The following is a 24,838-nucleotide window of genomic DNA, read 5'->3' on the forward strand; positions in this document are numbered from 1 at the left end:
AACGTTCCGCTGGCACCCACCGGCGATGATCTCCCGCAGCTTGGGGTCCAGGTTCACGGTGCAGGGCAGGAAGGTCTTCACGTCTCGAGCCACCAGCACGGGCGTCCGCGAAGCCAAGAACACTTCGAAGTTCCTGATGTCCCCGTCTATCTCCAGCAGCGGCTCCACGTCCTTAGTCGTCGGAATGTTCTTGGAGATTCTTCAGACGAGAAAGAAATGAAAAAGATCATTAATGTCACCATGAGAAAGGCAAATTCTACATAAAAATAAATCACACGTTACATACTTTGCTGCCATCAAGATCTTTTTAAAGAAAAAAACAGGCGGCACGGTTACAAAGTAGCGAAGAAATGAGTGGGTGCGATCGGACTGCCTTTGACGACGCAGGACGCCGTGGGCCAGGAAAACAGGTCGGAAGGAACGCGCAGCTCACGAGGACGGCACCTCCCGGGGACAGTGAAGGGGCAGCTAACCGGCCGCCTGGAGCCACAGGACCGGGAAAGCGAATCTGACTGGCTCTCAGGCCTGCGCCTGCACAGGGGACCATGGGTCTTGCCTTTGCAAAGAGAAGACATAAAGAATAATGTCTGAATAAATTACACAAACTGGAACGTTAGCACAGATTTTGTTTTAGGAAAGGCTTTGTTTTCTGTTGAAAAGGAAATATGTACTTACTACTGCACATATTTAAAAGGCAGAGGAATAGAGGGAAACAGAGGGACAAGCATCATCTCACCAAAGGACATAGTGAGTACTGACCCAGCGTGTCACCGAGCATTTAAATAGCATAATAATGCTTATTATGCAGAATTTTTACACAGTTGAGTTCATATAGGTAAACACTTTTGTATCAGGCAGAGGTCTTGCATGTAAAAAGCAATATTCATTAAAAAATAGCAAACACTTTTTGTCAAACTATATAGAAGCGCCATTTATATAGGCCTCATGGTCACCGCCATCCCGGCGAAGCCCACCACCGCCTGTGGAAAGACAACCGGGAACTCGAGGCGGGAGCGGGCTGCCCTCCGTCCTAACGCTGTGGCCTGCACACCCTCTGCAGCCCGGCGCCACCCGCGGGGTCCTCCCGGGACCGGGGCTCCCCTAGGACAAGCCTCCCAGCACAGACGCGCCCTTCACACCACACCTCACAGGGGTGCCAGCCGTTCGTGGGGTCACGGCATTGTCCCGCCCTCAGACTGCAGGTGCCGGCAGTCAGTGAAGCCGGGACAGGCGTGGTCTGCTCGCCATCGTACCTGCGGGCCTGGCACGAATGCCCGCTTTCTACTCCTGCCTGATACACATTTGTAGAGTCAATAAACTACACAAGAAAATATGTTGCTCCCAGTGAGCTCTAGCCTTTTAAAATAATTTTCACTTCAATGGTCCTTTCTTAGATAGAAAAAACCTTGTACCTGGGAAAGCGTACGACAATTCATTTCGAGTTCATTTTTGTACATGATTTGAATTTTTAAATTTCCTCTTCTTTTTCCTCAAAGGCTCTTAAGGTATTTCCTCTTCCCTGTGTAGGTATTTACGGTCGGAAATGCCCGAGCCCTGCCTGTGCAGCAGCCTCCCCTCAGCTGTGATCACTCCGAGGATCCACACAGCGACACCTCGCTAGCGATCCCACGAGGCGCCCCGTATGCAGGACAGAACGTGAGCCGGGCCCGGCCGCTGAGGAGGAGGAAGCGGTGACGCTACACCTGCCGCGGGAGGAGCCGCGGGCACCGAGCAGCTCCCAGGCTCAGGCAGGAGAGGAAGCAGCGAGGCTGCTGCGCGTGGGGCAGAGCTGCCTCATCCTCACTGCTGCCCACGCCCCGAGCCCACGAGCTGCTGCATCAAGACCCTGGGCCACAGCCCCGCACTGCGCACAGGGCACAACACCGCCCTCGCCTTCGGGCGTGTTTCTGATTTCAGGCGTGTAACGTGTTTGACGCGTGTTCACAGACGTCTACCCAGGGTTAAATAAGCCAACATGAAAGCACTTGTCTAAGCTGCCACAGCAATCACTGGCGGAGCTCACCGGCTCCACGACAGCCAGAGGCATGGGGACTGCAGCCTGGGGAACAGTCAGTGACGTCACAGGAACCACGGCCGGGGCCAGGGGGGCACTAGACGCACGAAGGGGCCATTCTGTAAACTTGTAACTGCCTAACCACCGCGCTGTGCGCCTGGAACCAATATAAAACAATACTGAGTGTCAACTGTAATTGGAAAATAAAAAATACGCATGTAATAAAATAGACTGTCGCACACTAGAGGCGAAGGCGCTGAGGGGACTAACACATGGACCCGTGTTACCAGGTGGCCTGGTTTTTACCGCCTTTTTTTTTGTACAGGCGCAGAGAAGTTTCCTCTCCGCCCTCGTGGGCACATGTAAAGTCCTTCCTCGTTTTTCTTCAATCCAGACGGACACTTTTTCGTTCACAAAATTATACAAGCAAGTGCCCCGCCCTCTAGGTGCCAGAGCGCAGACTGAGAACCAGTGAGAAACGCACGATGAGGGCCAGGGACCGGCCGTGGGGACGCGGGCCCAGCACCCCAACCAGGAATTCAGCGGAGCACCTCCACGGCTTACTGGTGATTCGCCCGTGAAGCCAAACCCCCATTCATCTTTCCAGCGCCTGGATCGGACGAACTGAAAACACCGGCCACAGCAGAGCAGTTCATACCTGCCGCTCAGGCTCAGGTCTCCTGGGTGCCACGCCACCAGGCCCACGCGGGGCACAGGTGGATGTCCCGCCCACGAGGATCGCAACTCACACACACATAAGCTTCAGCGTGATCCTCTCCAGAAGAGCTCCTTTTTCTCGCTAACTGAATTTATTAGGACGTGTTATAACTCGCATCGATTAATTTATATTCATTCTGCTTTCTTTGTTGGGATTCTGCAGATTTGATTTGAAAAGGTCCCCAGTGGGGAGCCACAGCCTGAGGCAGCCCTCGCCACTGGCAAGTGACTGATGCGAACAACCACATCGCTCCAGGCCGAGGTGACAGGGAGACCAGCAGAGGCCGAGAGGCCGACTTCGGAGCCCCTCCCTGAAAGCAGTGCTCTCAGCACAGCCAGGCTCAGGCTATGGCCTTAGAGACGCCCCCACGCAAGAGGCCAGACCCAGTTTCCATGGCGGCTGGGGAGGTGCTGCCAAGCGGAAGGGTGTTCATGGTGCTGCTGCCTTTAAGAAACCTCGGAGAGTTTTACGTTAGTCAGACAGAGAAAGCAAATGTTTGCAATACAACGCTGAGTAACGGGTAGAGAATGAGGCACGGACCAAGCTGCCTGGGAACATCTCAGGCTAAAGCAAAACCCCCATTACCCGGGTCACCTTAAAGACTTAATGTCGAGTAAGTACAGGACCCAAAGTCTACAATGTTTAGGGTTTAACATGTTTAAACATAAACACAAATTTGTAAGACCAATAAAAACTCCTTTTTTCATCTCCATCCCTTTCCCAAACGTTAACTGAAAAGGGTTCAGAAGAAAGGGGCACATCAGGCTTTAAAACGTACAGGGTCAGGCGACGTTCATTTGCCTGCAGCCATGAATCTCAGTGCTTACCATCTGAAAAGGAGCTAGAAGTGGAAGCTGAACTCGAGAGTTTGAAATACTCATTACACTCAGGGTTCCCTTGTCTTTCTGCTGCCAAAGGGAGAGCAAATGCACGAGGCCTGGCTGTGTCTGGTGGAACACTGCCGCCTTGTGGATTCCGTGGATATTGCTCCCGGGCCACTCAGCGCGGCTTTACATCAGCACCTCACCTTGCCTTTCATCAGCTGGCATTTTTGTTTCTTTTGTTTACTCTCATATGTGAACAATATAAACACACTTTTGCTTGAAATTCCGAGATCACAAGCCTCTGCTGAAAAACATCAGTTCAGGGGAAATTGGCCTCTACTTGATCTCTAAGGCACATTTCATGTTTTGGTGAATTTGAATCCTTCAATAATCAGATTTATTTTTAAAATGTAAACATGCATAATAAATATTATTATAAGATATAAAATATTACAAATATTATAAGTTATAAAATATGTATTATAAGATAAACTCTAAATCTGCAAGGGTAATGACTTTTTACATATTAAAATATATATGTGAGAGAAACTGATTTTGCTATTTCTGCTTTCAAATAGCCTTAATGAATGTACTTGCATTTTCCATGCTGAAGTTAGAAACACACACTTTGGAACATTGAAAATCCTTCCTCTGTTCTACATTAGCATTAGATACTAAAAATGGCGTCATGACAAGTTTAATGAGGACGTATTTTAAAAACCAATTTTTACCCACAGAAAGGAAAGCAAGGGACTGAGAAGCCACCTAGGAGAGGATGGCAGGCACTCGGCACCCATAACGGCGCGAAGGCTGAAGCTGGCAGATGTGCCAGCTGTTCCAGTGGAGCTGTCACAGCTGAGTGTTTCACGCTCTCCAACCAAAACCTCCTGCAGCTCCAGGACACACTCATGATTTTGCAAAGATCAGGCCATCTTTATAAAAGATAAGGTATTGATAAAACATGGAACCTGGAATAAAGTATCTGCATTATAAACACGTTACAGGCAAGTGTGTTTTCGGAGTAAAGATGGAGCCAGTAATTACACACAAGACAGCCATTTAATGATCTGAGTGAGCACCTACAGGGAAGTCACACCGCCGTGAGGAGACAGAACTGCCTTAACGTTCTAAACTACACACAAAAACACCAACGGCACGCGGGAACAGTGTTTGGAATAACTATTTACAGTATCTCAAACCTAAATGAAAGGGAAAAATCGTCAGTACAAGGATATACTTTGTACTAAAAGGAAAGAACTTTTTCACAAATCTAAACAACTAGTGTCCACTGTTTCATACTGTTCCAATTCATACTTTTTAAAAATATTTTATTGATTTTTTACAGAGAGGAAGGGAGAGGGATAGAGAATTAGAAACATCGATGAGAGAGAAACATCGATCAGCTGCCTCCTGCACACCCCCACCGGGGTATGCCCGCAACCAAGGTACATGCCCCTGACCGGAATCGAACCTGGGACCCTTCAGTCTACAGGCCGACGCTCTACCCACTGAGCCAAACTGGTCCGGGCTCAAATTCACACTTTAGGTCCACGTGCAGAGAAACAAACTCGTGCATAATCGGGGCCACATTCGGGGGCTGGAGGTCAACTAACCAGCCCGGAACACGAAGAGAACAGGAGGTGGTGGGTGAGAGCTGAGAGGCGTGAGAGGCGTGAGATGCCGAGAAGCGATAAAGTTAAGCTTATGGAAACTCTGCTGAGTATCAGGCAGAAATATCATGATGTGCTGTTTTGTTGTATAAATATCTTCAAGTATAGAAATAGCACTACTTGAATAATTTAAAAATACCAAACTCCTGGCTGGCGTTGCTCAGTGGTTGGAGCCCAGCCTGAGCACCAAAGGGTTGTAGGTTCGATTCCCGGCCCTAGTTGGGCTATGTGGGAGGCAACTGATTCATTCTCTCTCTCTCTCTCTCTCTCTCTCTCTCTCTCTCTCTCTCTCTCTCCACCTCCCCCCCCTCCCTCCTTCCCTTCCACTCTCCCTGAAAAGTCAATGGAAAAAATATCTCCAGGTGAAGATTAACAAATAAATAAATAAATAAATAAATAAATAAAGATACTGAATTTAATATAAAGGCATCTATAATGCCTGTTCAACAAATAGCTGTTTCAATGAAATGAAAGATGGCTGCCATTCTCAGGCTCTCAAAATGCATTTGATCATTTTTAAAAATGAATATGCAGAATCAAAATAAAGGTTGGCATTATCCTTATCACAAAACTATTCTGACCATAGCATCCTGAGTAAGACTTCTTAAGCAGTGTCAAAACAAAAATTTTAAACATTATCTTCACAAAAATTCTTAAAATTGATCTTTTCAAAACCTCTATCATTGCTTAAAATGCTTTCTAGAAAATATGAGAAATAAAGTTTTATAACTAAAATATTTCAGTGGCTATGTAAAATACTATAATAAAAAGTCGACAGAAGATCTTAATCTACAGTTTTAATTTTACTCCCTTTCTTCTTACTAAATATATGTTAACAAAAAAACACCCCTCAAATGATCGAGACAAAAGCTTTTAGCTCAACACATAATTGCAAGGAAATTACAATAATTGTACCAATTAAAATAATCTTGAATGAACAGTATGTCATCTTAATGTTCCAATGGTTTATAGAGGGATCTACTTAATTAGCTGAAATTGCTTTTCAGTGTTATATCAAATGTCATTTGTTAAAAGTTGAACAATTTAGAAAATAATTTAACAAAGCAATTTTACCAAACACTAAGAGCCAACATTTTCTTTTTCAGCGAATAAAGCAAGCAGCTGTGTCATCAAATTGCTATAAAAGTAAATGAGGCTTTTTATGGATTAAAAAAATTTTACTACTAGCGTTAAAAACACTATTTTCTGATTGTTTTTACCAAGTCAGAATTCTTTAATAAAATAAATGAATACCAATTATATACTGCTGCTTTTTGTCTGCTGTAAATAAAACTTTTTATTTAAAGGACAAACAATGGCATCAAAGAACTCAACTACAGTTAACTAGAAACAGTCATCGATATTATTCTAACATATTCCAACATGATTTTTCAATATGTTGATCAAATTCTCTTCCCACAGTTTTTCATTCAAATCATCTTAAATTTAGTTCTTTTGAGTCAAGTTCTTCATGAATTCTCCAAGACTCACTACACTGTATTTTCTCTTCCTTAAAGCATCTACAAAGCATTTGTAAGTATTTGTAGGTGTATAAGACATATCTATTTCTTGAAAGAAAAAAAGGGGGGGCACCTCAAAATCACCCTGAACCCAACCCGCTCACAGATGGCAGCCCCCGCAGGCTGAGGTCTGAAGGACAGGAAGCAAGTGGCAGACAGAGTCTCCCCATCTCATGACACCTCCAGCATAAACATTCTACATTTACTTGAACAAAATCCCCTATAAAAACTCACGCTACACTATTTTACTTGTATAATAAAAATACTCCCTCAAAACATTTCTTTGGCAAGTGTTCTATTTCACAGAATGAAAAAAGTACTATTCTCTTTAAACTATAGGTGATACATTGTCTTTTGTCCTTGAACATCAGGAAGTCATACAGCTTGAAGCGCTCAAATGAAAATCAGGGTGAACGCTTCCAGCGGGCAAGCAATCCTCTATCGGCAAAGAACAGCACTTTCAGCCGGAAAGCTTTCCACCCCCAAAGAACCGGTAGCCCGATCCTGACAACACTTCCTGATTGGCTGGCTGAACCCCAGGTGGCTGCTCCTCCAGTCCTTTCTAAAGTGAACTGTGTGCTTTACCTCCCGTCAGAACACAAACTCCTGGACGCTCACAGGATAAGAACAAAGGACGTGAGTGGAAGTGACCCTCTAGTGGTCTAGGAGAGGGTCTCTATATAGTCCACTCCCAGGGCGTCAGGTGCCGTCTACTTCTGTCCCTCACCCCACGCACCCACCTCCTGGCCCCCAACACACAGAGGCAAAAAGGACAACCACTTAAGCTCAGTTCAAACTCACCCTACACCCACATCAAGTGAAGAAAGCGACTGAATATAAGCGAACAGTAAGTTCCTTTATTATTGAATGCAAAGAATCTGCTCCAGTCAGTATTCAGTTTCTAAAACCCTTCAGATATAAAGCTGAGAAACACTTGTACCAATGATTTGGAAAATGTAACCTCCTTAATAGTCCATGAAGACACTTAGAATAAAAAATAAACGGGAAATAAATAATAATGTCTTAGGCACTGCATTTCGTAGATATAAGTACATAAAGCCGCGAGGACTGGTAATTACACATTTTATCACATTAGGTCGCACTGAAAAAGGAAGCTGTAAATGTCATACGATGGGAATTACACTTGTGCTGATACAGCTCCCAAAGTAAATGAATTAGTGAGAATCCTCCATTGAATTTGGAAGCGCCCATTTTATACATAATGTTTTGTATTCACTTTGCTTTACATGCATTAACTTTCTTCTGAAAAGTCAATTCTATGTAAAACCAAGTTAAACATGAAGAGATTCAGTACCTTTCATAGATGGTTTTCAGCGTCATCTGGTCCGGAATCCCTTCCGTCTCCTCCAGGTACAGGATGAGCCAGGACGTGCGGTACGGCCACTGCTCTGTGAGGTTGATCCAGCTGGCAAGGCGGTCCCAGTTAAAACTAATCTGATTGGCTCTCAGCAGCCGCCCTTTAAGGAGCGCAAGAACATTTGTGAATTAATAGACGTGTGATGTTATGCTAAGCAAAACATTGAGCATAGTCACAAATCATTTAATGTCCCTAAATCTTTAAAATTTGCCATTTAATTTACACAACATATTCTAACTAACTAAATGTAAATCTCTCTATATAAAAGCCTAAGCGACTGTCTGACCGTTTGACTGGTCGCTATGACGCACACTGACCACCAGGAGGCAGACGTTCAATGCAGGAGCTGCCGAGCTGCAGTGACTTGGCAGCTGCAGTGAGTTGGCAGCTGCGGTTCTCAGGTGACGTACCGGGAACCAGAGAGGAGGGAGCCCGATTCCAGGGTGTCACCTGAGAACCGCCCTCTCACAATCCAGGACCCCTCAGGGGACCTTGGAGAGCTGGTTTCAGCCCGATCCCCGCAGGTCAGGCCAAGGGCCTCTGGTGTGTGTCTATATAGAAATATATATATATATATATACAAAGAGCTCTACTGGAGAGCTCCTAGAATTACACCCAACTCTGTCGAATTCTAAGGTGATCTCTGTGATTTCCCACTGCTGCTGCCCTGACCACACCCACGCAGCCACAGTCTTTCAGAACCGTGTGTCAGAGAGGACAGTGTGGACACTGCCCCCACCACACAGCAGAGCAGTTGCTGCTCCTGTGACAGCCCACCCTCCAAGCAGTGCAAGAGCCCGCTGCTGGCCTTGAGCAAACCAGCCGTGCGGCCACTCTCGCTCTCGTGTGGGTGAATGTGCGAGCCCCACTTTCATTTCTAGGGCTGAGGTGCCTCTGGGAACGACCAACCAGGTGGTTACGATGTGCTCCCAGGACTCGCTCTTCTCCCTAACCCTGCCCACCCGGTTCTCTGGGAACCCGCTCACATTCGGCGCGGGGAGCGCTTCCAGGTGGGCAGCTGCAACCCTCACCCTTTCAGAACTCATGCCTTGTTTCGTTGCCTCATCATTTTATCCCCGATTTTGTTGGGATTCTGAACCGCAGATATTTTTGCTTTTTAATTTTGAACATTATCCATTTTACTTGATCATTATCAGTTTATAGCCAGTTGTTCTGGCTCAGATGAATTCTCCCTCCCCTACAACTACTATACAGACCCCCACCCAACTCTTCCTGCCTCACCCCTCGGCCTGTCTGCCCGGCCACGCGACACTGCAGCACCGGGGCTGGGCCCCTCTTCCTTGGAAAGGGGTTCTGGTCGCTGGACCAGGGACAGGGCCTTTGCCTTCCACTCAATTAAACGTGAGAGGAAACCAGAGACCTCTTTAAATGGTCACATCCTGAAATAACAGTGCACACTGATGGCTGACTTTTGTTGTCAAAACTCACTTTGGTTTTACTAAACACCCTTAAAGCAAATACTATGCCTTCAGCAATGCAAACACCCAAGCACAGGACGTCCCTCTGCTCCTGAAACTGAGCTGCTCCCTGCGCGTGAAGGCTTGTCTGCGTGAGACAGGAGACAAGTCACCTGTCACGGAAACAATGTTGAGGAGCCTCCGCATGGTCTGAGGACTAATGTCACTGAACCAGTCCTCCGTCACCAGCAGCTTCGTCAGGTCGAAGGACATCTGCCGCGTGATGGTCCGCTGCATCTGCCTCCTGCGGTAAGTGTCCTGAGGAGCAGAGCGCGGGAGTCACCTGCACGCCGGGGGCTCGGCTCCTGCGACGCTAACACCGGTTTATGATGCAACAGCAACAAACCTCACCCTGCAGGCCAAGGGCAGAATCGCACCCGCCAGGAGCCACCTTACTCCGAGGAGGGCTCAGGCCTTAGAAAACACGGCCGCAGGCGTCCCGGGCCCTGGCACGCCGAGGGAATGAGCGTCCTAGTTGTGCGGTCCGAGCGAGCTCGGTGCCTGGGAAATCACACGCAAGCAGGACTCCGCACGGAGAATTCAGCTCGGAGTCCAGGAGCTCAGGCTCACAGGAGCCCTGAGATGACGAAGCCATAGCTCCTTGCGGGGCTTTAAGGTTCAGCATTTCCCAGGGCAGATACTCGGCACGGGAGGTCACACCCTGCTCCTGACTTAGCGTCAGCGGCCACTCATCACATTAATTTGCATCCATATTTGCACAGGGTAGAGGCATAAAGTCAGAATGTCAAAATGTCACTGAAGACATTTTTAAATGCCAAAGATCCAAATTTAATGGTAACAATCTTACAACCAAACAAAAAACCACCTAAAACAGTGCCAATCGGCGCCAGCCCACCTAGCCGTCCTCAGCGCTCTGCGGCCACGGCGGCCTGCTCCGGGCCGCTTCCTGGCCTGGTGCGCTCCCTGCTCCACATGGAGAGAGGTCTGGGAGTGGGCAGGACTGGGAAAGCAGAGGGTCGGGAGACCCACGGTGGGCACAGCACCCTGGGGAGGAGGAAGGCCTGCCTCCCCTCACAGCTGCAGTGGCCACGGGCACTGGGCGACACCGTCGCGCTCACTGGGTCTGGGTCCGGAGCGGCGTGTGGCCTGAGGACCGGCTGGGAGGGACGGGGCTCCTGCGTTAGTCACTGTGACTGTAGGGTCAGACACGCCCGCAAAGCCACTGACGCGGGAAGGAGTCCATTGAGAACATGCATTGGCCGAGCTTGGTGCACTGTTTACAAAAGGTGATTTAGTGCCAACAGCTCAGCTTTATTTGAGTAACAGCAACACAAACACGGGGCTCGGAAGAGACGGCGTCTTACCCGTCTGTTGAGGGCTGTCCTGCTGCCAAGCTTTGTCATGTCTCCAAGGCTGATCTGTGAGACTCTTCTGTCGGCGTCGTCCTGTGTCCCTTCGAGAGTTTACCGAGAGCACCATGAGCACAGCCTTCTGCTGCGGGACAGCTCAAGGGAAGAAGCCCGCCTGCAGCCTTCAAGGTGAAGGTGAGCCACACACACAGGACTGCACCCACGCGCCCACCGCCCTGCCAGGTGAAGGCGAGCCACACGCACAGGACTGCGCCCATGCGCCCTGCCAGGTGAAGGCGAGCCACACACACAGACTGCGCCCACGCGCCCACGCGCCCTGCCAGGTGAAGGCGAGCCACACACACAGGACTGCGCCCACGCGCCCACACGCCCTGCCAGGTGAAGGCGAGCCACACACACAGACTGCGCCCACGCGCCCACGCGCCCTGCCAGGTGAAGGCGAGCCACACACACAGGACTGTGCCCACACGCCCACCGCCCTGCCAGGTGAAGGCGAGCCACACACACAGACTGCGCCCACGCCCAGGGCTGGCCGGCACCTGCGGCGTCCGGGCAGGGGACGTCCCCGTTGGTGGTGGAAGTGACGAGGTACTTCTTGGCGCTGCTCAGCCCGCGGCTGTTGAGGAACACGGGCAGGTGCACGATGTTGCGCATGTAGTCGTGGCCGTTGATGTTGGAGTCGCGCAGCACGCTGCTGAGGTTCTGGTTGATGGCCTTGATGATGATGTGCGGGTCGCTGGCGAAGATGGCGATGAACGGCCCTTTGGAAAACAGCACTCGGACCTGCGGGCGAGACGTGCGTTCGCGGTGCAGCTTTAAACTGCCCAGCCTCAGAAACTCCCTCCCAGACCCGTGCATCCTTTGGTTTCTGGGTATTTTATAAAACTGTTTTTCATCCAGTATTATTCTATCTGAACACAGCTGCTACTGAAGCCTCCATCTGGTTCTGCACCATCTGACACTGCACAGGTGACGGTGACGGGTCGACAGGAGAGGGGCGGCCAGCCCGCGGAGAGGCCCTCGGGAACACGCGAGAGGCACGGGCACACCGGTCTCTGCCATCACGCTGCTGCTCAGCCACACCTCACGGAGAGGCACGCATGTGCGGCTTTTACAAATCACGGCGAACCGCGCGCCCTGCTGCTCAGCCTCACCAGACCGTCCGCACAGACGCTGGGCCACGCGGGACCGCGAGCCTCCCCTCACTTCCTCTCACTCCGCCAGCACGTGCACGTTCTCTACACCTGTCTACGAACGCTCACTCTCGCTACGTTTCTGCATAAAGATGGTTACTTTTACGAAAGAAAAGTGCAATTCCAATGCTCTGTGAGCTGTGCCCGCGGCCACCCCCAGCGTGACGAGCCCCGGGGCGGCGGGCACACCGTGTCCAGCATCTGCAGCACTTTGTCCTGCTCGCAGGCGTCCAGCCCGTCGATGATGACCACCAGCCGCGTCTGGTTCTGCGTGAAGCTGTCGATGGTCTTGGCCATCCTGGCCATCAGCTCCACCTCGCACTTGAGAACCTGCGCGCGAGAGAGAGACAGACACACTGAGGGCAGCGCTTTCTGAGCCTCACAGAAGCCACCGACGAGGACACTCCTGGCCTTCCTGCCGCCACGGTCCCGCCCAACCCCAAGGGAGGGCTCCATGGGGGACAGCGGCTTCACACCGACAGCAGTTCCCCCCACAAGGAGGGACACCCCGTCACGGCCTTTGAAAAAGTTACTCAATTGGGCTGAGCGACTTCTCTCCAAGATCATTCTCAAGGTCACAAGTCTGAGACCTGAATGGAAATCTAAGTGACCCAACCCCTGCGGCTCCCGACGGGACGTGACCTTTAATTCAAGGACGTTGTCCTCGGTCCCTCTGCTCTGCCGGGTCCAGGCCCCGAGGACCCAGGCCACTAGGCAGGAATCACACCGTGAAGGACCCCTTTCGCTAGCGCCTTTGCGTCTCTTAGAAAAGTCTCTTCTATGAAAAGATGCTCTTGTTCTCACTTTCCCCTCATGTGCATCTCCACAGGGAGACCTGGGCTGAAACTGAAGCCACCGCGGCGCTGCACCCTGAGAGAGTACGCGCCCCACAGCCCCGCGGGCAGGGCCCCGGGCGCCCCACTAGCGCTGTCCTCCTGCCCCGAGCGAGCGAGCAGCGCGCACCTTCATGAAGCCTTCGCTCTTCAGCTTGTGCAGCCTGGAGGCCGCGCTGTGCAGGCGCTTCCGCTGGGAGTTGAGGAGCGAGTCGAGCACCTGCCACCAGGTGCGGCAGTTGAGCACCACGGCCAGCCCCACGACCGCCGCGATGGCGATGAGGACGGCGTTCACGGTCAGGTGCTTCGGGTCCACCCGGAAGATGGCCAGGAGCGTGACGCCCGCAACCACGCAGCCCAGCACGAACAGGAAGATGACGAAGGACGGGAGGCAGCACGTCTTCTTCCACTTCCTCTTCCCTGCAGGACGACGGACGCACTGACGCTCATGCCAAGATGCAGAGCATCCCCTCAGCACGGGAGGCCGAGGCCGACCCGATGTCCCCTCGTCACATCGCGTGCTGGCCACACACACACACACACACACACACTCACATACACACTCACATACACACACACAGATACACACACAGCACCAGCACACACACACACACACACATGCACACACACACAGCACACACGCACACTCACAGCACACACACATACACACACAGCACCAGCACACACACACACACACACACTCACATGCACACACACACAGCACACACGCACACTCACAGCACACACACATACACACTTACATACACACACTCACACACATGCACACACACACACACAGCACACACACAGCACACACTCACACACACATACACACACTCACATACACACACATACACTCACACACACACAGCACACACACACTCACATACACACACACTCACATACACACACACAGCACACACACATACACACACTCACACACTCTCTCACATACACACACACATACACACATACTCACACACACATACACACACTCACACACACACTCACATACACACACAGCACCAGCACACACACATACACACATACATACACACATATACACACAGCACACACTCACATACACACACACATACACAGCACACACACTCTCACACACACATACACACACTCACATACACACACACTCACATACACACACAGCACCAGCACACACACATACACACATACATACACACATATACACACAGCACACACTCACATACACACACACACATACACAGCACACACACTCTCACACACACATACACACACTCACATACACACACAGCACCAGCAGGGAGCAGGCCCTACCCTGCGAGTCTTCCGTCTTGAACACTCGGAAGAGCCTGGTGGCCAAGAAGCCAAACTCGCGCTCGCAGGCGTCCGAGAGGGTGGCGATCATCTCGGCCATGGACGTCTCCCCGCCCACGCTGGACAGGCGGTTGTAATCCGTGAACAGGAACCTGCCGGGAGGAAACGGCCTCAGCTCTCTCAGCAGCCCCTGCGCATCGCCCGTGTCAGGCCCCTGCCTGTCTGTGTCTCTTTCAGAAGATTGCTTTTAAAGTGAAGGAGGGAAAAGAGCTCGAAGTCAGGCATCTTCTGCTTCGAACTCCTACGCACGTCTCTGTGGAAAGACCATTAACAAGCCACGCGCAGCCAAGGGGCAGCAGCAGCTCCGACTGAAGGCGGAGAGGAGGGCCGTGAGGGCCCAGCGGGCCGCCCGCCTGTGGCAGGTCTCACGAGGCGACGAGAAGGCGGCACCCCATGAGGGTGCAGAGCGGCACTTCGGGAAGGTTCCTAAGCACCAACGGGGCGATCAGAACCAGAGGACACGTCCTAGTCACTGAGAATTTAATGCCATTTAAAAACTCAGGCTCTAGCCCTAGCTGGTTTGGCTCAGTGGATAGAGCATTGGCCTGTGGACTAAAGGGTCCCAGGTTCGATTCCCGGCCAGGGCACAGGCCCGGGTTGCGGGCTCGATTCCCAGTGGGGGGCGTGCAGGAGGCAGCCAATCCATGATTCTCTCTCATCATTGATGTTTCTATCTCCCCTCTCCCTTTCTCTCTGAAATCAATAAAAATATATATTAAAAAAATAAATAAATAAACTCAGGCTCTAGACCAGCGGTTCTCAACCTGTGGGTCGCGACTCCTTTGGCGGTCAAACGACCCTTTCACAGGGGTCGCCTAAGACCGTCCTGCATATCAGATATTTACATGACGATTCATAACAGTAGCAACATGACAGTTATGAAGTAGCAACGAAAATAATTTTATGGTTGGGTCACAACATGAGGAACTGTATTTAAAGGGCCAGAAGGTTGAGAACCACTGCTCTAGACTGTTTCATTTATAGCTTAAACCTCGACCAGAGACTTAAAAATAAGTCATAAAATATTCTATTCGAGTTGCTCTTTGAAGTAACGGAATTGCTTACATTTGAATTCCCTGGGTGAACAGTATGTCCGCATGTTCCCCTCCCTCCCTCACTGAATGAGCTCTCCTCCGTCAGCAGACAAGCCCGGCTTTCACGCCGCCTGGGGCCCCACTGCCCCGCACTGCACTCTGCTCTCCACTGAGGCTGTGTGAAGTGATCGCTCTTTTTAAAGTGATACCATCTTGTTAGTTTAAAATGTGTCCTTTCCTGTAAAAATATTTCCCCCAATTACTTTATTCTACTCTCTAAGTTTTCTTTTCAACTTTTAAGTTTAAATCCTTTCCTTAACACTGACTCTCTTACCTGCAGGCTTATGTCTTCCTTCTTCTCATGTTACAGCTGGGACAGTTTGTGTGGTTTGGCCTGTTTTCATCTACAATTGCCCATGTTTTACCTTAGTCACTGTGACTTCTTCCCTTCAGCGCATGTGGAATTCTCGTGCTCATTTCCATTGACTTCCTCCTGCTTCAGCTATTTCCACTGCTCCCCCCGCAGCCCCGCCCCATGCCTGTGCCCCCTCGCACCTGTTCCCTCACACCTGTTCTCACCCCCCTGCATGTCTCCCCAGGCGTTTCCCACGTGACATTACTGATGACGTCAGGCAGGCAGGTAGCACGTGCCCACAGGTGCGGACGAGCAGCAGAGCACAGGGAGCTGCCCAGTCACAGCCGGCACAGGAGGTGCCAGGACCCAGCCCAGGGCCACGCTCTGTCCACAAGTGTCGCACGGATGGCAGGTGTCACAGGGGAGGGGGCAGGCACATAAATAAAACCTGCAAATCCAAGTTAAACGGATTCTTCATGGGCAGGTTCTCTGACCTCTGATGTGCAGGGGGAGTGGGGCACGGAGTGCTTCCAGTGCCCTTGGCCAGGCCGGCTGTTGGTTTTCTTTCCGTAAAAGCTTCTGAAGCGGCACTGAGAATGCGCATGACAAACTGGACTGTGCCTCGTCGTGTTAAGTCACTGTCGCAGGGACCGACTCACCTCACGGGCAAAGCCTTCGTGGTCTGCTCGGGCAGCTCGGGCGGGTTCACAAACATCAGCTTGAGGAGCAGCTCCAAGTACCCGATGTGCCTGGCCAGCCTGGTGCTCAGCACCCAGGCCCAGTTCCAGCTCTCTCCTTCCCTCCGGCCACCGAAGTAAATGACGGCTGAAACACAGAGTTAAAATAATGACCACACCCCCAGGGCCAGGCAGCCCCTCCTCCCAGCAGCCAGACAGCAAGTCCGAGGGCAGGCCCACGCAGCTCTTCCTGGTCCTGCCACTTTCTACCACCCCACCCCCCCACCCCACCCCGCCCCGGCTCCTCCATGCCTGAGCCTCCGCCACACACAGGAGGCATGAGCAGGGAACGTTAACAGCTGAAACACGACGTAAGCAAGACGATGCCTTCCACAGAAGCATGATCAGAGCCCAGAGCAAATAACGTGGGGTTGCCACTGTTTCCTTTCTTACAACTGCAGACACCCCAAGGACATGGCTTTTATATTTTTTCTTTGCTTTTATATAAAAGTTACAACCATGATCAAAACACTCAAGAACATGCCAGTGATACTATGAAGACTTATTTTCAAAACGAGATTTAAATACAAAGCGCTAACAAACATACACGTGGGTGAGTGCAGTAAACTAGGGTTCTGCTTCACTACTGACAAGCAGACCCTCGTTTTCAAAGCTGCTCCTGCCAGGCTGTGGGCATGGGCCTCTAGGCCAGCGGTTCTCAACCTGTGGGTCGCGACCCCTTTGGCGGTCGAACAACCCTTTCACAGGGGTCACCTAAGACCATCCTGCATATCAGACATTTACATGACGATTCATAACAGTAGGAACATGACAGTTATGAAGCAGCAACGAAAATAATTTTATGGTTTGGTCACAACATGAGGAACTGTATTTAAAGGACCAGAAGGTTGAGAACCACTGGGGTAGTCCACTTTACAAAGCAGCAAAAAGACCCATTTTCTAAGTGATTTATGAAATTCACTTAAACGTCTTAAGAGAGAGGTGTAGACGATGTTTTAGGTACGAGAGTCTTGACATTCTCCACGTCTTTGCAAACAGCAGCAGCGAAGACTTACTGAAGAATATGTACAGGAGCGCCAGGCAGCTCAGCGACACGGCTACTCCGAGGGTCAGGTCAACTGTGAAGGCGACCAGCAGGCCCAGACCCCCGCAAAGCAGCAGCGTCAGGAACACGACCAGCCAGGAGAACTGGAAGAGAGGCTCGGTCTGCTGCCCCGCGAAGGTCTTCATTTCATCTGGGGAGTGAGCAGAAAGCTTTACTTCTGCTTTAAGAACCAACTCCTAACTTCACATCTATATATACAAAAACCTAAGCGACCAGTGAGGCAGAAGAACTGGTTGCTATGATGCGCACTGACCACCAGGGGGCAGATGCTCAGTGCAAGAGCTGCCCCCAGCCCACAGGCCCCAATTGCCAATGGAGCCTGCAGGCCAACCTTCTGGTCCCTCCCTCTGCCAGGCCCCTGGGCTGGGATGGGGAGCCGGGGGTGGGTGGCAGCAGATGCAGCCCCTTTCCCAGGGGGGCCGATGGCCTGCTCTCTCCTCAGGGCCGGCAGCCAACTTCCCAGTCCCTCCCCCTGATCAGGCCATCACCCGCCCGCCGAGGTGGTGGTCGGCCCCTACCACCGGCCAGCAGGCCCCAATCGCCCCATCGGGGCTGGGCCCCAGGCTGGGATGGGGAACGGGCAGTGGGTGGCGGTGGACACGGGCAGAGGAGGGGGGGAGGCGGGGAACCTGATCGGCCCTGATCGCCGGCCAGGCCTAGGGACCCCAGCCATGCACGAATGTCGTGCACCGGGCCTCTAGTTGAATATAAACATTATGGGGCACTTACTAAGGCCCTAGATAAAATGTTGCTACTTAGCCACTTCACCAATGTTCTCTTTGGATCAACATAAAAGTCCCATTCCCAGGCTCCAGCCAGCACCCCCCGCTTCCTGTGGCGATGCACCAGTCCCTGTCAGGCACTTCCTCTGTCAAGGTGGTGTTGATGGTTGTTTTTTGTGGTTTGTATTATACAAGCAACAAGGTGTTGCCGTAGGTGAATGGAAAACCACTCATACTTCGCTACGTGTCTTCACTAGTGACGCCTCCATTCACTCCTCTCTGAAACTGCTCCTCACCCCTCCTTCCAATCACATCTGAGAAGCGCAATTCTCAAAGGTGTGCTGAGCCCAAATGAGCTTAAATAACTCATTTTTTCTACCAAACTCCACATGGATCCCCAAGTAAAACTCGGTTTTTCTTTTCTTCGCAAAAACGAAAACCACCAGCAAAACCCTGGCTGTGTACGGACCCTCCAGCTTCTTGAGGAGGAAGGACTTGCCGCTGCCCCACTGCGCGTACAGCCCCACGCAGATGGGCGGCTGCATGGTCGGCTCGCTGAGGATGTCCGCCAGGGCGCTGCTGTACAGGTCGTAGCCCAGCATGTCGCCGTCCGTTTCCGTGGGCGACAAGTGTCCTGTAATTAGAAACGCACCAGGGCCGTATGTGAGAGAGAGACACTAGAAGGAAACATCCATTCGTATCTATTGTTTATTGAACTAGAAAAAACTTAAATGTATAAAACAGGTTCTGGTCCTAAGTTAATACCACATTTTATAGACCTCAAGACCCCGACTGAGTGTAGGGCGCACCATGACCACGTACAACCAAGAGAGAAAAATGCTGCCATTGCGGCGTGATGCTTTCTGCCCTCCAATGGAGGCGTGTTCTGATCTGCGATGCTGAATGCGGAGTGGGGTGCATTCGGGAACAATGTGATGTGTGACAGCTACACACAGAAAGCGACACAGCACTCCCGAAGACCACACCGACTCGGAGAAAAGAGACACTCGATGGTTCCAGGCAGAAAGGCTCAATGACTCACACACATCAATTCTCCCCAAATCAATCTATCACTTTAAGGCAATTCCAATCAAAATCCATGAGAAGATTTTAAAAACTGAAAAGCAAAAACATGTGAAAGTAGCTAAGAAACAATTTAAAGACACCAAAAGCAGGTGTCCATAAAGCTACAACTAAAACATCACAGAACTCACCCAGGAACTAACATAAACACTTCAAATCAGAGGGAAAGAATGATTTGGTGAGTGGTGGTAAGAAGTTAGACATCCATTTTAAAAAATAGAATTATAGCTCCGTATACCTCATACCTTGTATAACAAAAATAAATTTCTGAAACATAAATAAATGTAAAAAGTAAAACCATAAAAATACTAGAGGAGTCTGGTGGGCATGGCTCAGTGGTTGAGCATCAACCTATGAACCAGGAGGTCATGGTTTGATTCCTGGTCAGAGCACATGCCCGGGTTGTGGGCTCGATCCCTGGCCCTGGTCGGGGCAACCAATGGGTGTGTCTGTCTCCCTCCCTCCCTTCCACTCTCTCTAAAAATCAATAAAATAGCCTCGAGTGAGGATTAACAACAACAACAACCAAGAAAATATAAACACAAATGCTCGAGTATTTAAATGAGGCGAAACTGGTATGTGTTTAGGTAAAGTGTCACTGAGAAGGTGGCGGCTGGCCCGAGCCTTGGAGAGAGAATTTTAACAAACAGAGGCAGCCGTGGGGATGGCGCGGGCAGACCTGGGTGGGCACAACACCAGCCGAGGCAGGGAAGTGTGGGTGCTCGTGCCACCCTCGGAAAACTGTGCGTTTTGATTAGCAGCACAAGGTACGCCTGGGGGAATGGTGGCGGGGAGATTTTTAGAAAAGGAGGCGAGATGTTCAGGCCTCACAGGCTGACTGATCGGCCTGAATGCGCGTCATTAGAAAGCTGCCCTGCGGTGCAGAAGAGCTGTGCAGGCCAGCTGCCGGCCCCTCCCCAACGCCTGCCCCGGTTCACCCTTGTCCACTTTATCGTCTCCATGAAGTGGCGGCCGCTAACTGCTGCGGCCTCTTCGCTCCCCAGGGCGGAGCAGGCGCAGTACTCACTGGCTCCGAATATCTGAGTCAAGATGCTCTTCTGGTGGCTGCAGTCGATGTTGTAGGGCGTCTCGCCCGCCTTGTTGGGCCGGTACAGCAGCCGGCCGTCCTTGGGGTTCCTCAGGAGCAGCTCCGCCAGCTTCCGGCTCCTCCCGCGGATGGCGATGTGCAGAGGGGTGTCTCCTTTCTGCGGAAGGCGCAGGGGAGGGGGCGGCGTGTCGTCACAGGGGTGCACACGGGAATACCCTCCCGCTGCTGTAAACGACTGCCAATCTGAGCTCTTCCTGTGTCAGACACCAGACCCAAGCCACGGGCACTTCTCTCTCACGCCCTCGGCAATGTCTTCCCTCGGTCCCTTCCTCGCCTCCCTCCGGACTGGCTTCTCCCGCGGCCTCTGAAAGAGGCCCTTGTCCTCCGCCCCCGAGTCACTAGGGAAAGCAGCAGCTCCTCCTGCCGCGCCCCCCGCCCCCAGGGACCACTCCCGCCCAGGTGAGGGACCGCCCTCCCACCAGCATTTGTATCCAGATGTCAGGGTCTCCCTCAGCCTGTGCACACCTGCTCCTGCCTCCTCCCCACAACCGCCCCGCTGCTGCCGCGTCCACCATGAGGAGTAGGGAGCAGGCGAGGTGCAGGGCCCCCCCGCCCCCCCCAGGGGACACCATGCCGTCTTCTCCGAGCTGTCCTCCTCTGGTCCCTTTGGAGTCTGCCCTGCTGGGCACCTGCAACAGCTCCCCGCACCGGGAAGCTGGCAGGGCATGGGGCTCCCACCCAGGTGTCCCAGCAGGTGACCTCCCTGCACACACCCAACCAGCCCCCGAAGCCCAGGGCACAGGCCAGCTGCCGGCCCTCCCCACCGCCTGCCCCGCTCACCCTGTCCACGGCAGACACTTTCGCCCCTTTGTCCAGCAGCAGCTCCACCACCTCGATGTTCCGCATCTTGGTCGCCTTTATCAGCGGCGTCTCGCCGTCCTGCGGGCACAGAAGGAAGTGTGTCACCTTGTCAGCTTCCCTCTGACATGCTAAGGTCACATGAACACATCTCTAAGAATTCAGGCATCGGCCTCCGGACCAGTCTATGTTCAATGTTCTCCAGGACACACAGCCGTAAAAACTAACATGCTTTTCCTTTCACAACCCATCTTCTGTATCAGAATCAATGTGCTATCACTCAGCCGAGCATGAGACGTGGCCCATGACCCCAGCAGGTGTGTCTGGCCGCAGCTCCCTGCCCACACTGCGGCCGCCACCCCCATCTCCCCCACGACCTCAGGCAGCGCCTCCACACTGCCCCAACTTTCCCTTCCTCCCTGAAATCAATAAAAATGGTGTTGTTTTTTTTTAAAGAAAGATGATCAGGGAACCTTCCTGCCCTGTGCACTGAGGTTGGCATCACTGTCTTAGAAAGATGCTTGTCCCCGTCCTTGGAGATGAAATGGGCTTGTTTCATGGGTGACTCCACACCACTGTGTTATTCATGAAGAATTATCACCATTTCACTCAAAAATTCCCAATACATCTTCCCCACGGAAAACTACTGCACACAGGCTGGATGCAGGTACTGAAGTCGCATCCAGGGGACAGTCCTCAGGGTTTGAGTCAAGCAGATGCAGGGCTGCTTTGGGCACCAACGCCCACTCGCGGGGTCTTCGTAAGGAAGGGGTCTGCGTCCCACACGACGCGGGCAGGAGCAAATTCTGGGGGCGACCCGTCCACGGCTGGTCAACAGCGGACACTGCATTTTCTGAACGCATTTAACTAACGTAATAAATGACACACTATGTTTCCCTGTGAGTTCACAGCTCCTGAAAGGACACAATGCCCTCAATGTCACATGGACATTACTAGTAACATCGGTGTCATCCAGTGTCCAGCACGCAGGACTGGCACTGGCTGGCGAGGGGACGGAGGGTCGGCCTACCTTTGTGCATATTTCCGTGTCGGGGTTGCACTGTAAGATGTCTCTCACCATGGTCGCGTTCCCTTTCTCAACAGCCCAGTACAGAGCAGTTTTATTGTCCTGTCAATAAAAACCAGCGATGGCTGCATGTGGGACGCATGCTTTAACATGCTCTTATACATACTAAGGGTCCTCAGGAACCTCCTGCCGACAGCAACGGGAGGGCTCACCCACAGCTGCGTGGCGGGAACACCAGGAACCCTCACCGCACCCTAGACCGACCTGTGGGGTTTGTTATGAAGGGAGCCTGGGGAGCTTCTATTACTTGGCGTAGAAAGAACAAGCTCACGTGGTCGACAGGTCACGTGCATTTCTGTGCTGTGACCAGGCTTCGGGACCACGCGCTGGGCTCCAAGTCTTCAGGACCTGAGCTCCCCCCGTGGACAAGGGCCAGTCTCTTCAAAGGGATGCATGAGGGTGCACTACACCAGCCTCTGGCGACTGCTTCCGCCACGTTTAGCTTTCTTAACCCGCCCCCCGCCCCCCACCACCACAGGCCAATCTTGATCACATCCTTTAAAATCCCATCTAGCTCAAAACCCAAAAATACATCAACGTAGACCTTGAAGTGGAGCTAGAGATTTACTAGTTTGATTCAAAAATGGATTTGGATACAAGTGAATAAAGCAAAAACTGAGCGGAAACCAGAGTGTCCAACAACAAAATGAGCTAAAGCTCTGAAATATTGGATAAACCCACAAATTTAGGGATGTTTTACCTAAATTAATAACCTTTGGGTGAAGGCTGCTTTGGCAAAGCCCAGAGGCACTACCAGTGCCCAGGAGAGGCAGGCGGACGGGGGGAGGAGAGGAGCGATGCAGCGGCGGGAAGGGGCGAAGACGACAGACAGAGGGAAACATAAAGGAAGTAAAGACACTGCCATTTGCACAACACACTTCAGCGGCGCCCAGTCTCAGTGCTCTCGGCTGCTCACTGCAGGACTGAGTATATTTCTCCATCAGTAACGGGTGCACTCAAACCCCGGGCTATTTTAACTCACTTCTCTCTAAAGCTAACCTGCATCCACACAGGAATTCCCTAACAACGCCGTGGACGTGAGAGGCATTGTGAAGTATATCGGGGCTTCCAGCTGGCAGATGGCACGGTGATCAGCCAACCTGACAGCCCATCACACTCCGAGCCCACCACCCGCAGCCACACGTACCTGCCCTCGAATGTCGATGTCCGCGTACTTCTGGAGCAGCGCGCGGACGATTTCCACGTGGCCGCCTCTTACGGCGCCGATCAGCACGGTGTCCCCACTCTGCACAGACAGACCACAGGGGAATGAGCGGCAGACGAGCACGCTCTGCAGCAGGTCAGTACGTATAATGCAACCGCTTTTCCTGAAAATCCCGCGGCACAGAGGCCTCTCCCTGCAGGGAGGACTTTGAGGAACTAACCACCCTGAGAGAAGGCCCGCGTGCAGGAAGAACCTAGGGAGGTGGTGGGACACTGAGGTCGTCTCCCATCGACGTCACTAGAAGACCCCCAGGCACCCACCCTGTCGGGGATGTTCACGTAGGTGCCGGCATCCAGCAGATCCTGCACGATCTCCGTGTGCCCCTCCTTGGACGCAATCATCAGCGCTGTGTTGCCATCCTTGTCTGTCAAGTTCACATTTGGATTCCTCTTCAAGATTTCTTTTACTGACTGTGTGTAGCCTCCTTTTACAGCCACGATAAGTGCAGTCATTGAATTCTAAGCACAGAAACCAGCCCAAGAAATTAATATATTCTAGAAAATATGATTTATGCCATAATAATACAATGATGTTTTCAAGAAGGTGGCCTATCAGTTGTTTCTGACAATAAAGTGTCAACATAAATAACCAAAAACACACAAGTGCCAGGAGGCGGGTTTTCTATCTTTGAAAATCCATTCATCCCCGAGTCCACAGTAAACAACCTCCTCACACAGGGAATGGAGTATAAAACAGTGGGTAGGGTGATTCAAATCAAACACATTCTAAACTCAACGATCCAAAGTAAGGCCTTTCGACTTCAAACGAAGAATTGTTTATAACAAAATCTACGGGGGAAACCGAAAACAATGACTTAATAACTACAGAAAATTTCACTAAAAGTATATTCTTCTTTTTTACAGTGATCTAGAAACCCCATTTTCAAAAACTCTTATTTTAGAGGTTCTTAAAAAAACTGCACATCCAGTTTATAACAATAAATCACCTAGCACACACTTTATGTGCATTAGCTATAGATCCTTAAGAGCAAAACTTGATGCACGTGACATCTGCAATGTAACACACTGTCAGCATCACAGAAAGAGAACGCTTGTCTCCAAGTATCTCTGAGACCCCCAGGTGCCGACAGGAGAATATCCTCTGAAAACGACAAGCACGTGCACCAGCGGTGAGAACAGGGACGGTACGTACAGCGCCTTCTTGGTCCACGTCGGCGCCCATGGCCAGGAGGTGCCTCACACAGTCCAGGTGACCCTTTCGCGCCGCCCACACCAGAGGGGTGGTTCCGTACTGTGAAAGCAGCACACATTACAACCGTATCAGCAGGCG

The 24,838-nt window shown here is 51.5% G+C and overlaps 1 protein-coding gene across 4 annotated transcripts in view; it reads right to left on the reverse strand.

Annotated features, from left to right (window-relative positions):
* The window catches only part of KIDINS220 (kinase D interacting substrate 220), a 55,762-nt gene that overhangs the window by 18,335 nt on the left and 12,589 nt on the right, over positions 1-24,838 (reverse strand). For all 4 annotated transcript variants that reach the window (XM_070428646.1, XM_070428645.1, XM_070428648.1 and 1 more), the window contains exons 7-23: positions 24,701-24,799; positions 23,809-24,006; positions 23,471-23,569; positions 22,267-22,365; positions 21,219-21,317; positions 20,358-20,535; positions 18,717-18,881; positions 17,476-17,655; positions 16,382-16,547; positions 14,274-14,425; positions 13,090-13,379; positions 12,316-12,456; positions 11,473-11,716; positions 10,928-11,016; positions 9,716-9,860; positions 8,062-8,224; positions 21-199 (exon numbers count right to left, since the gene is read on the reverse strand). In XM_070428646.1, coding sequence (XP_070284747.1) covers positions 21-199; positions 8,062-8,224; positions 9,716-9,860; positions 10,928-11,016; positions 11,473-11,716; positions 12,316-12,456; positions 13,090-13,379; positions 14,274-14,425; positions 16,382-16,547; positions 17,476-17,655; positions 18,717-18,881; positions 20,358-20,535; positions 21,219-21,317; positions 22,267-22,365; positions 23,471-23,569; positions 23,809-24,006; positions 24,701-24,799 — 2,686 coding nt within the window. The remainder of the gene's footprint in view (positions 1-20; positions 200-8,061; positions 8,225-9,715; positions 9,861-10,927; positions 11,017-11,472; positions 11,717-12,315; positions 12,457-13,089; positions 13,380-14,273; positions 14,426-16,381; positions 16,548-17,475; positions 17,656-18,716; positions 18,882-20,357; positions 20,536-21,218; positions 21,318-22,266; positions 22,366-23,470; positions 23,570-23,808; positions 24,007-24,700; positions 24,800-24,838) is intronic.

Source organism: Myotis yumanensis, unplaced genomic scaffold, assembly GCF_028538775.1.
Source record: "Myotis yumanensis isolate MYYU_CA2020_CCGP unplaced genomic scaffold, mMyoYum1.0.hap1 SCAF_11, whole genome shotgun sequence".
Classification (NCBI taxonomy): Eukaryota; Metazoa; Chordata; class Mammalia; order Chiroptera; family Vespertilionidae; genus Myotis; species Myotis yumanensis.